The sequence below is a fragment of the Molothrus aeneus genome, chromosome 5, assembly GCF_037042795.1.
Source record: "Molothrus aeneus isolate 106 chromosome 5, BPBGC_Maene_1.0, whole genome shotgun sequence".
NCBI classification, from domain to species: Eukaryota; Metazoa; Chordata; class Aves; order Passeriformes; family Icteridae; genus Molothrus; species Molothrus aeneus.
In genome coordinates this window covers 66,430,453-66,443,704 of record NC_089650.1, presented here as the reverse complement: position 1 = coordinate 66,443,704, position 13,252 = coordinate 66,430,453, and the positions used below count along the sequence as shown (strand labels likewise).

The 13,252-nt window shown below is 42.5% G+C and overlaps 1 protein-coding gene across 1 annotated transcript in view; it reads right to left on the bottom strand.

The window, feature by feature from the left end:
- SFMBT2 (Scm like with four mbt domains 2) overlaps positions 1 to 13,252 on the bottom strand; it is a 115,775-nt gene that overhangs the window by 60,546 nt on the left and 41,977 nt on the right. Inside the window, exons 5-6 of the mRNA XM_066551040.1 lie at positions 6,440 to 6,528; positions 3,068 to 3,314 (exon numbers count right to left, since the gene is read on the bottom strand). Of these exons, the coding sequence (XP_066407137.1) occupies positions 3,068 to 3,314; positions 6,440 to 6,528 (336 nt within the window). The remainder of the gene's footprint in view (positions 1 to 3,067; positions 3,315 to 6,439; positions 6,529 to 13,252) is intronic.

The following is a 13,252-nucleotide window of genomic DNA, read 5'->3' as shown; positions in this document are numbered from 1 at the left end:
ATGAAACTGGCATTTTGGGCAACTCTGGCCAAGTTTTGGGCAACTTTGGCCAAAATCAGTGAAAACAAGCAGCAAATTCTCTGGGCATTGCCAACAAAAATCAAGATAGAGAGGCACCTCCAGTGGTTTCAAGGACCAGCAAGGAATATGCACATTTAATTAGTGGCATCTCGCTTATGCTGGGCAAGTGTATGGACACTAAATTGCACGGTTAAAAGAGCATAAAGCATTTTATTTAAGTGTCAGGGCTCCAGGTAATTGCACAAAGTGTACTGTGTCAATTTGTATTAGGGTTCACAAGCAGTGAGCAATTAAAATGACTGGCAATTTGTCTTTAAATAGAAAGTGGCATGAAACAGGATGATCTTGTCCTGCATAAACAGCTGAGCTCAGGCCATCAGTGGCTCTGTGTCAAGCAGCCTGTGCCAATTTGCACTAGCAAGGAGACTTATTCCAGACTCAGATGTACATCTGAAGGGAAAAATAAGCTACAACCCCTTTGCTTCAGTTAAATGGGCTTGTGAGAGATACAGAGTCCATTTGAGGGAGACAGCTGAGATGCTGTTTCATAGAATCACTGAATGGTTTGGGTTGGAATGGACCTTAGACATCATCTAGTTCCAAGCCCCTGAGGACCCTCTTCCCCATTAAGTGGGTGTTAGGATTTGGGTGGCTTCAGGAAAGAGACTCCTCCATCCAAAATATTGTTTGGGTCCACGGGATCTCCTTTATCTGAGATGCTCTGCATCCTTAAAGACTGACCTGGAAACCTGGCAGGTGCCAGAGGTGGATCAACAGGGGCAAGTCACACCCCAGACACAGAGGGAAATAAAGCACAGGGTGGATATGTAGAATCCTAGTTCAGGGTAGGCAAAGCACTGTCACAAGCTGCAGCAGTGATGTATAAAAACACCCTTGTTTGATAGCAAGGGGACACACAGCCTGCTTTGGGAGCAGCTGCATGTCCTCAGCATCTCCTCAGAGGAGACTGATAACAGATTTGATTCACAGTCCAAGGCTGTTCCCTTTATCAATCAAGGCTTAACTGGCTTCAGATGTTCAAAATTTAGGACAACCAGGTGTGTGTTCATTGCTTTAAACCCCCGTGAGTGAAAAAAACAGGCTTAAAAAGATGTCATGTCATCTTACCTATGTTAGGTGTCTTAGCACCCTCTTTTCCCTACCCAATATAAAGAGAAAGAGACTTCTCATGCAGAACTGTCTTTAGATGCCTGCTCCATGGCAGGTGAACCTAATCCCTGATGTGTAAAAAAACAAGGTACTGCCCACAGAATCTCTCTCAGAAGGTCCACACTAGGTCTTTCACACAACAGACATCTGCCTAGTCCAAGTGCTCTTCCCTAAAGAAGTCACCAGGGGATATACCCCTGACAGAGTCTCCAGGCCTCGGGTCCTTAGGAAACTTCATTTTTTGAGTTTATAGTTTAACAGCCTCATCCCTGAGTTACTTTAGAGCTCTCTGCTGCCAGCATCTCATCCCCACAACTCATTACTGCTTCCCTGACTGCTGCTCCAAGATTCCTTTTGCAGAGACTTTAATTTGAAGCATATCCCATAAGATCAGCCACTCAGGGTTTTTTGTCTTCTTCCTCTCAGTTAGTATCTCATACATTTTATAAATTCATTGTGCCTCATGGACACGTTGGATGGTCGGACAGGAAGATCTTGAAGGTTTTTTTCCAACCTTGATGATTCTGTGACTCTGTGTTAGGTGGACATCAAATGACCAGGAGAGGAACAACCAGAATTCCTGGCTCCAGAAACTCCTCAAATTTCCACTCCTGCCTGGCTACTCCCTGCAGTACAGAGCTGGGTCACAAGGGTGGAATCAATGAAAGACCCCAGAAGCAGTGATCAGGAGAGGATTTGGGCAAAAACAGAAGAGTTCAGACCTGAAGGGTCTTTTCACAGCAAAATCCTACAAGGCTCAACTTCAGGAGATGTAAAGTAATGAAGACCTATTAAAGTGAGGAAGAAGATTTGGGCATTGAATCCATTAATAATAATGTTGACTAAAAAGTGAATAACCTGAGAAATGAGAGGGAACAGCTATCAGGTGAAAACAGGTAAGAACAAGAGACAGAAATTTTAAAAGTTAAATCAAGGAGAGGGGAGAAGAAAAGTAAACAACTCCAGCAAATAAAGAATCTAGTAACAAGTTTAAAGACAACTGAAAAAAATGAAAAGAAAGGCATGAGGGGTGGGGAATCCATAGAGAAGGATTCCACAACTGGATAAAAGGAGGAAAGAGTAGAAAGGAAATGGAATGAAGGAAGCACAAATCTCCTCTGGGCCATTTCTATATTCCCCAAACCTATACAGGCCAAGAGGGTTCAGAGATGGTCACTGAAAAAATTGTTTCTCTGTAACACAAAGACTCTGTAAAATAACAGTGGGTGATATTCATGCTCTCCAGCACTCACATCTAATTTAGAAGTGATGGGGAACATTGATTCCTGCCTACCAGTGAAGAAAAACACTTCCTAAAAGCACTCAAGACCCAAGTCCCAGACAAACTTGTGAACATGAGAATTGAACATGTCGGGGTCAACTCTCCTCACTGGGTGTGAGGGACAGAAGCCACATCAGAAACACCTTCCCAGAGGAGGAGAACTTAATACTCATGGAAAAACTTACACCCACAGCAGAAAGAAAATGAGGCACTGGCCACATTGTTAACCTGCACAGGAGAAGGTGGATCGATCTGTGATCCCAGACTGGCTTAACTGCAGTCCCAATCCCTTTCCATTCAAGCTGGTTTGAACATTAAACTCAACCCTAAAGACTTTCAAACCCTAGAAACACTTCATCTCCAAGCTGTGATCTCCTGGTGCTTCATACGGTCCGACAGACTCACAAAGACTTCAGCTGAATTTATTTAATTAACAATACAGTTCTGAACCCAAATTAGATGGACCTCACCTCCCATCTGTGCCACAGCCAGAAACTACTGACAAAGCAATGTGAACGCTGGAAAAGGACAAAGCATCTCAAAACATCACTGAACACCCACGAAGGGAGACAATATTTCAAGGAGGTTCCTTACCTGCAGGTGGGTCCATTCTGTATTTATTCTCTTGACACCAACCGACTGGTCGAAGTCTGCAATCCAAGTAAAACAACCACTGGTCATAGGATTCAGTCTCCTCCAATCCCACATAGCGAAGGCGTAATCTTCCTCCAACATTTTCAACCACACTAACTATCCAGTACTGAAAGGGATTCTGGGAATCCTGCAGCTCTATTAAGGAATCAACTGTAATGAGGTCTACAGGGTTTTTTCCTCGCAGAGGCTGTTTGAATAGAAGCAAAACTCCTTATTTTAAACTTTATTTGAAGACTTCTCAAGGAAACAGATGACAGCAGAAGATTATTTTTGTTTTTCACACCATCATCCAAGCGATCAGCAAACAGTCTGTTCTTCTTCTATTTTACCCAATGTCTTCCAAGTGCAAATTCAGAAGTAAAACAGAAAACAACAGTTGTGCTAATTTCTCAACCAACATCATCAACAACAACAACAAAAAAAGAATAATAAAGGTGGAACAGCTCGTGAGGCACATCCATTTAGGATGCTCCTGAACTACTCAAAGCCCAGTTGTACTGAAGGATTTTAAACAAATTCTCATTGATTGCAGCTGATAAGAACCAACCACAGGACTGGACCCTAATATTTACCTAAAAGGTGACTACTTTGTCCATGACCCAGAAATTTCACTCTGTGTACTGATCTCTTTCGCCAAAGATCAGCTTTATCTTATTCCTACTGGCATGGAGAGCAAATTTATCCCCCCCAGCCACGGATGCAGGAGTCTGTGGGGGTTATTCCAAAGCTCAAAGCCCACAGCAGGTTTGGAGCCAAGCCCAAGGCACACAGGATTTGTTGGGTCAAGCCACCATGCCCAAGAAATCCCAGTGACTGAGGTTATTTGCTTCCACATGGTTATTTTCTGGGATCCAGTTTTGCAGCTATTTACACACGTGTGTAACTTTCCACCTGCAAGCACAGGCATTAAAAAACAATGAGATGCTCTGCAGAACAACCCCTTTGGGGCTCAGTGGTTTTGTTTTGTGACTGTGAGCATCTCTGTGTTCTCAAGCTTTAACATAATGGCTAAATTTCTTATTTTTTTATTAAATACAAGTTTGAATTCTTATGCAATGTCTCAGTTCCGGGGTTTTAAGAGCAGCATTAAAATGACCCCAAGACTTGGAAGCACCGGTCCCCAAAGGAGATACTAGGCAAAGGCAAAATACATTAAAAACAAAGACTTATTTTTTTCCTGTGTGTTAGTCCCACTTTTACTTAATTAAACCATATAAACATCTCACATTACTTTTTAAAATATTAATTCTGTAAATCAAGAGTCAGTCCAGGATGGTTCTTTCTAGTAGTGGCTACAAAACAAAACAAGGAGAAAGCCTTATTTTTCAAAAAGTTATGTTTTTCTAGTGAATATTGAAAATATTGAAATTTTGAGATGCAATCGATTTTCATACATCTCTCTTAATCCAAAAAAGAAGGCAAGAGCATGAGAATATGGTAAAAAATGCAATTAAAATTAACAAAAAGCTTATCACATGTACAACTTTAAACAAATTTATGATTAACAGATATTTCTCAGAACAATATATTTGCCATAATAAGCTACTTTTCTACAGTGCAAGCTGCAAGCATCTGTATAATCTCTTCAAATATTATTTCATGGCAAAATGCAGTGTCAGAATTTAATAATACAACAGAAATCCACTTTAATGTGGATTTTTCCCCTCTCATACAACGGCTTGCAACCAAATATTCTTTAATATGAAAGGATGGTGTAATGATTTAACTTATTATAATAAATCCCTGGCTGTATCAAAGTGAATATTGCTTCCCTGATTTGTGTGCTAAATTTTAAGCCAATGGGCTGTCACTTACCCCATGAGAACTGAATGGCTAGGATTAATAATCAGCTTGCATGAAATATTAACATTTACCATCATGCAAGAACCCTTCACATGCGTAGCTGGCACGTAAAAATAAAAAAAAAAAAGGATTTAAAAAGTAGCACTACATATTGATTTAACAGCCTAACAACAATCTGCAGCACTCATGAACAGCAAATCTGTCAACAGGGGCCAACATACATTGCAGGACACAGACAGCACTGAGCACATAAAACACCAGGGAAGGGTCAGAAACTGCTTCAAGCCAACTCAGTGTTTTCTCTCTCTGCTTTTCTGCCTCTCTCCCCTGCCTGCAGAAAGGGGAGGTTTGGCACACACCAGGGATGGGGGCTGGACACCACCAGATTTCTGCATGTGCCACCTGGGAGTAGTCCAGGAATGGGGATGCAGCAGGATGTGGATTGTTTGGGGGCTGCAAGGCTGTTCTACCCTCAGGCTGGGGGGAAAAAAACCCTAATGGTACAATATTAATTATCCCTGCCAGGTCCATCCATACTGCTCGGGCATGTGGAAAAAGGATGCAGCTGTGGATGGTGGAAGTGAACAGGGACAAAATGACCAAAAATGGTGCCTGGATGGACACTGGCTTCCCAAAAGCCAACATGAGCACTTTCACAAATTCCTTTATGGCCCTGCTTTCAGCCTGAACAGAGGGACAAAGAATGAGGGGCTCCTGCAGGAGCATCTGTCTCCTCTCCAAAGCACCCACAGCAGAGCAGGGCAGGCCCTGATGCAAAAGTGGTTTCAAGGTGAAGCTGTGGGGTTTCTGTCCAGGATCTGAGGCTGTCCCAGGTGCAATCCACCCCTTGAATTTGCTGCCCAGACTGGGCTCTGGGAGCATCTAAAAAACGAACCCTTCTGCTCTTCTGAGGCCACCTCACCCAACAACTTCCCCGCTAAATGTGACTGCTGGATTTAGGTGGAGGGAATGTCCTTGAGGAGCACTGCCCATATGAAGATAAACCCAACAGTGCCCCCCATCAACCTACTAAACCGCCTCTCCAACCTGTGCCACAGAGTCCCAGAATGGTTTGGGTTGGAAGGGACCTTAAAGATCACCCAGTTCCAACCCCATGCCATGGGCAGGGACACCTTGCACTACACCAGACAGCTCCAAGCCCCATCCAGCCTGGCCCTGAACACTTCCAGCGATGGGGCAGAGATGGACTGGCAGCTCAGCTCAGCAGTTTGATGGATCTAATGGGGCACTGGAGGGCTGAGCTCTCCCTTCTGTGGATCCCCTCCACACTCCATGCCTCTGTTGAGCACCCAACTTTCTAAAGAATGAAAAGGCAAAACAAACTCCCCGTGCGTGGGTGAGAAGCAGAGCCAGCAGAGTCCAGGCACTGCTGCCATGGATTTTGGGGCAGGGCTGGGTCAGGTCTCAGGGCTGGCAGACACAGACACTGCAAGCACACAGTGAGGAGGAGGAGGAGGAGGAGGAGGAGGAATGCAATCTAATACATACACCTTCCAGCAAATTCGCAGGGGCCGTCCTGGCGCCAGTCAGATCCTGGATGAGAAACTCTGTCCAGTCCATGTATTTCTCCTTGATTGCTGGGGAAAGGAAGGGAAGGGAAGAAAAGAAATGCTTAGCACAACAGACTGCAGCTGCTTGCCACATGTGTGTCACACAGTGGACCTGGTGTATTTATTAAGAACAAATTCTTCATTATTAGAGGGATGAGGCACTGGCACAGGGTGCCCATTGAAGCTGTGGCTGCCCAATCCCTGAGAACATCCAAGGCCAGGTTGGACAGGGCTTGGAGCACCCTGGGATAGTGGAAGGTGTCCCTGCCCATGGCAGGGCATGGAATGAGATGATCTTTCATGTTCCTTCCAACCCAAACCATCCTATGATTCGATCAGAAACATCTCCTCGGGATTTACCAGCTCCAAAGTTTTGGATTCAACTGCAACTCAGACAAGGAGAAAAAAAGCTGGTTTGTTGTCCAGTTCTTTGGGCAACCTGTGCACACAGTTAAATCCCAAAAAAAGGGAAGGTGTTGCTCCACTGTAGCCACTGCCAGTGATTTACAACATCGTGGCTTATCATCCCCATCTCTCCCATTCAGAACTGGCCACTGCCTGTGTAACCACTCGTTTCCTGCTTATCACCTGGGCTCAGATGTGATTCATAAAGTCTCTCTGTATGTTCACTAATGACCTCTGGGAAAAAAAGAAGCTGTGCAAACTTTCAATTCCTTGACAGGAAACCAGAAACTCCAGGTGTTTTTCCAACAGAGTAGAAAAATCAACCCTGAGAACATCATATATCAGCTGCTGAGTCAATACACTAGCAAGAAGAAAGATTTAAAGTCTTTCCCTTATCAGGAACTTCTGTTTCATTTAGTAAAAAAAAAAAAAAAAAAAAAAAAGAATAATTTCTCAGGTAAACACTGTGAACCAGCATTAATTTAGCACATGTAGGCAGTTTTATAAGATTTGAACTGAAATATATAAATTTTGCCTCTAGGATTCATATTCCAGGTCAGTTCTGGTTTAAATCAGTGGACACATGAAGGTAGTAATTCAGCAAATCTCAGCTTGACAGACAGAGATGCCTCTTCAAATGCACTGTGCAGCTGCAATCAAAAATCCAGAAATTCGACTTTAATTCTACCTGCCTGTAGAGGAGAATTAAAGTACACCTGAAAATTTTGTTTTCTCTCCAAACTAATCTTATATGTGAGAGAATCATCAGGAATGCAGTTATGTTGCTAACTTAGAAACACCTACAGAAGGGAAAAATCACAAACATTTGAAAATTTAAACATTTCCTCTGAACAAACAACTAGGTATGTTATTTAAAGACCATTACCCCATGGTAATCCACAGGACTGGGCATGTGTAAAGATACAAGCCATGCCCAGGGCACCTTACCTCAACCTCATTTCTGAGCTGTGCTCCTTCCCCAAAAGCCAGTTCTCCCAGCTTGAGCTATACATCCCATTTAGATATCTAAATTACTTTAAATGTGCATTTAAATGGACTTAAAATTATCAAACCTTGCACTGCTGGACTCGAGCCTCCATAAAATAGTGTTTGAACTTGCCTGGAACCATTCTAAGTCTTTTGCAGCACCAGTTTTGCATGATTTCTGGAAGATTTCTAACCTTTGCATTATTTAAGATGAAAGAACAGCCTGAGAAGAAATGGTTTAGATATGACACTTTCTCTCCCAACACCCCTGCTGCGCTGAGCTCATCAGTTCCTGTCCACCTACCTCAGGATAAAGGAAAAAAAGCTGAATTTTGGCACCAGGGAGGGGACAGTCACTGTGGTAATGGATGAGGCTGGGGTCCCTCTAGCTCAGATTTCTGCCTCCCCCTGAGCACAGCACTGGGTGCAGCACACAAAGGTGCAAGTTGAACTCGATCTTGGCTCGTTCCCACAAAGTTGTCAGCCAAATTTCTGAACGCCAGAGCTTCACTACCAAGGAATGACAAATGTGATAAAAAGCACACACTTTGAACTTTCAAAGCTGGCAGGAGTCGGGGGGGAGGGAGGGAGATGGGGGGGAAAATAGGATTTTTCCAAGTTGACAACAGATTAACAGATTTCAGGGGCTTCCACTTCCAGATGCCCAACTGGAGATGTCATAACGATGCCTGAATCACAGATCTGGCTGTCTGTCAGTCTCCCAGTGCCTTTCAGAGAGACAAAAAAAAATCCCCTGTCCTTTTTTAAAAGACTTGCACCTCACAGTTTGACATCTAAATAAGCTCTTCTGCACATTCAGATCTGGATTAGAGACTTCCAAAGTCCAAAAGTCACAAGGTGACTTCTTGTTTTCAGACTAAATAGGCTCAGCTGAAAAAAAACCCCGAGCCATTCTCAGTTTCTAGGTGGTTTCAGAACCATCCTTCTCATACAAATCTAATTTCTAGGGTTTTCCTTTATTATGCTTTTGTGGCATAGATAAAACGACTCTGAAAACCTCTGAGAGACAGGAAATTGCACTGGAAGTTGTAGAAACAGGGATTTGTACCTTCCTCTGTGCCTACAGAGCACAATCAGCCCTCTCAGCTTTACAGTTCAAGTCACCACAGTGCAAATATTAATTTTTAGTAGTAATGAAGTGAATCTGAATGATCATGATAGCTGCAAAAGCCTTTGAGGACCAAGGAAAATGTTAAACAAATATATTCAAACCAAGGAAAATCTGCTGGGTAAATGAGAATAGCTGTCAGTGCCATGCATGGGTGCCCAGCCTGAGCATCCCTCTCCAGAAATGCTGCTGCTCCTCTGGCATATCAGCACTGGGGACTGAAGCAGTGAATTTCTATCACTATTTCCCATTTTCCCTCATCATTAGCTACAGGAAAAGGCTCTACTGAACCTCTCCTACTGCTGGACAGGCTGGGAGAATTCTGCTTTTTTTCTTTTTGCAGCTGGCTGGCCAGCTGGTGGGAAGGGAAGGTGGCCAGGATAAAGAATCCTGCTCCATAGCGACCTAAACTCCACTAGTATTCCTGTTTTCAAAACATTTTTCACTGCCTTAAATTATTTCAGTGAGTCAGGAGTGGTCCATGGGCTTCAGACACCTGAAAAAGACCCCACATTTCCCTCCCCAGTTCCTGAGGAGCAGCTGTAGGGATGCACCAGTTCCCAGACTCAGTGATGGGCTGGTGAAGGGTGAACCATTCCCAACAGACCTCAGTGAAATTATCCACACCTGCAAAAGTAAAAACCAATAAAAACCTTGCAGCTCACTGCCTCCTTCCATGAAAAAAAAAAGATTATTTCAGAGATCACCTTCTAGTTTGGCAAGTATTACAGCAAATTCTTGAATGAGAAAGAAAAAGGACCTTTCCAACATTGATTTGGGTTATAAAACTGAGTGTACCTTCCAGAGACCTGAACTCCACCAAGAAATGGATCATATCCAATATCCCTCAAATTCTTCCCACTTTTCCCTACTCAATTCACCTTGCTCACAACATCTCTGACTCCCATTCCTCTCTCCCCTTTCTCACCCACTGCCATTTCCTCCCTTTTCCTCATTTTCCTCATTTTCCCAAGCTGTGTCCTGAGACTCCAGGCAGCATTTGGACCTGGCACCAGCTGAGGAGCAGGGGCTGCTGCCAGCTGCTCCCTGCCTGATGTATTTAGTATTTATCATCAGGTTTTCCCCATCAGCTGCTCAAGCCCAGCCCTTTCCCCTTGCTCTGTGCTTGCTGACCATGAAAACCATTCCAAGAGCAGCTGGAAATGCTGGAGCAAGGCACAGCCCATCCAATCCCCCTGAACACGTGCCCCAGAGCCAGGACAGCAGCTTCATTCCCTGCAACCCTGTAAATCTCTGTGCCCTGCCTGAGCCTCAGCACATAATGGGTTCAGATTTATCTGCCTCTCTAGAGAAATAAGAGATTAAAAGCACATTCACAGTCCCATGGCAGCACTGAGGCACACGCACTCCATTCAATGAATATGAGATACTATTATCACATTAGCAGCTCTTGGGATTTTATCTCGTTTTCTAGGAGTTGCTGTTTTGCTGAGAGCCACTCCTCTCAGGTTTACATGGAAATTCTCATTTTCCTTTTTTTTTTTTTTTTTTTTTTTGCCCCCAAGAACAGGGCACTGCAAAGTGCAGGAAAAACCTTGAAATCTGAAAGACAGACATGACAATGGGAAGAACATGGTTTGTTTTTTATACTTTTCATGACTGTTTTTTCCCCCCAAGGCACCCATTTGATTGGCAAGAACAAGATTCAGGGATCTGAACTGCTGCATTTGGTAAAATAAAGCAATGGTAGCATGTATAACTTACAGGCATACAGTACCTAAAAATAAGCTACTCCTTGGAAACACCTCAGCATGCCCCATGGATACATGTGCCCAACAAGCAGCAATATATCAAATTATGCTCATTTTTGTCCATACCTAAAAGAAAACAACAACCAAAAAACAACAAAACACTCTTCACACTGGGTTTCTCTTTTTTTTAATAACTCAGGGTCACCAGGAACCTGTCGACACCTCTACTGGAAAATCCCCACTGGAACCCATCAACCTCTAAACAGCAGAGTTTTAATTTTCTCATATGTGAAGAACAGCATCTTAAACAGCTTTATAAAATGGTTTAAGATCTTTCAGATTAATCTGCTAAGTGACAACACTCTCAGCGTGGGAACTATTTTTATCATTAAAAACTTTAACTCTTTCCTAGGACTGGAACGAACAAAAATAGTTAACAAGGGGAATTATAGCTGGGTGGGAATCAGGCAATTCTTTTCCCTCCATTGTGAAATAAACTAAAATACCAGCATCTCATTAAAAGATTAATTTCCTAAACAAACAATTCAGGATGTTCAACATTTAATACAGATATACAAATTAGATACACATATACATATATACATACACATATATATATATTAAAAATATATATATATACACACACACACATATATATAAGAATCAGATATACATTTAAGATACGTTAAAGTAAAGCTGCTGGTGCCAGAAAGAAATGCCCAGAGCCTGGAGAGAAGGATCCCAGATCAGCAGGAGAGCACCTGAAAGGCATCACAAGGGAATTCCAGACACTCCATCCAGCAGGGATGGGTGACATTATAGTGGAGATCTGCTACAGATCACCCAGCCAGCAAAACTAAGGCTGGACAGGGCTTGGAGCATCCAAAGTCTAGTGGAAAATGTCCCTGTCCATAGCAGGGAGGTGGAAGAAGATGATCTTTAAGGTCCCTTCCAACCCAAACCATCCTGGGACTCTGTGACAAGATATGCAGGTTTTTAAAAGCTAAACAGCATACTGCAAAACTATATAGAAAGCTTACAATATTGACATTTTCTTTTAATTTTAAAGTTGCCACAAATCCGATGGAATATTTATAAGTTACAAAAATATTAACACATAAATGCTGTAACTATGTTATAAAGGCCTAAATGATGGAGTAGAAATGAGATGTCTTTATATCAAAATAACATAGAATGCTAAAACAATTTGTTTAGACTTCACCCATCAAAACAATTTGTCAAAACTGACATGTTCTCACAAAATATTTCCATTTTGATAAAACAGCATTTTGACAGGAAACGGTTGAATCCCCACATTTTCATTCCTCTTGCTGAACTATTTACATCCCTGTGAACCAGACTGGATGTGAAAACAGGATGGGGGCTGAGTGCTGTCCCCAAGTAAAGGCTCAGGCTGTTTCTGAACCCTCCCCAAGACCCAAAGGGCTGGGAACACACTCCACTGCACACCCTACAAAGCCAGATCCCCTATTAAGAATTTCCAAAATAAATCAAGTAAAACCTACATTTAAAAAAAAAATTACTCAGTGCTTTAATGACTTTTTTAATAAAAATGACTGTTTGCTTTGAATTCTTTTGTGGGCTCCCTGAAAAAAAAGCCAAATGGGGCTAAAGACATCTTCAAACAATTTCTTACTTAAAACTTCAAACAGTCTTCTGTTCTCACAGCAGCAGAGTTCTGTGGTTTGAACTGGATCACAAAATAATGCAAATTCAGTCCAGGAAAGAAAAGAAGTGCATCAAAAGCTGTTGATCTGATTTCCTCGTGGTGCAGCCACAAATATCATGAGACCCCACCTTCAGAGCTCAGGCACTGCCTTCTATACACCTGTCTTAAATGAAGTGCTCAAGGAAAATATTACATGGAGAGGATTTTCATGGAAACCAGAAATCCTAAGCCACTGTCCATCAAAGAATGCAGGTGCTCAAAAGACACTTCTGGACCAGCAGTACCCTGTGCTCCCATCCATGTGAATTCACAACAGGCTAATGAGCAGGTGCTGGAAGGAAGTGTGATGTCTGTAGGAGAATGTGTCACTCTTGCATTCTCTCAGCGGATGATCCTTTTAAGCTGTTGATTAATCTGCTTGCTCCTAATTAGCTCACTTTTTAAAAAATAAAACTGAGTTAAGCGCAAACTTCAAATTAATGTTTAGCCCATGTGAGCTATGTAATTTAGTAACAATATTCTGCATGTTTGTTAAATTTTCTTCAAGATATTTGGTGCCCTCTGTTTTTTCAGGCTATCCAAACCACCCTCGTCTCATTTCTAAAAGAAGACTACACTGTAGTTTCTGTGGTCCTGACCCAAGAAAGGGCCAGCACACAGACTTTAATCCTTGCACATCCAACTCTGCATGAAAAAGCAGTCCTTGATTAGAAAAAGAAGAAAAAAAAAATAAACAGATAAAAAAGCATGAACACAGGCTTTTGGTTCTCACCTGAACTCCCTTACAGTTTTTTCTATTCAACTACACTGAATTTCAGTACAATGCAA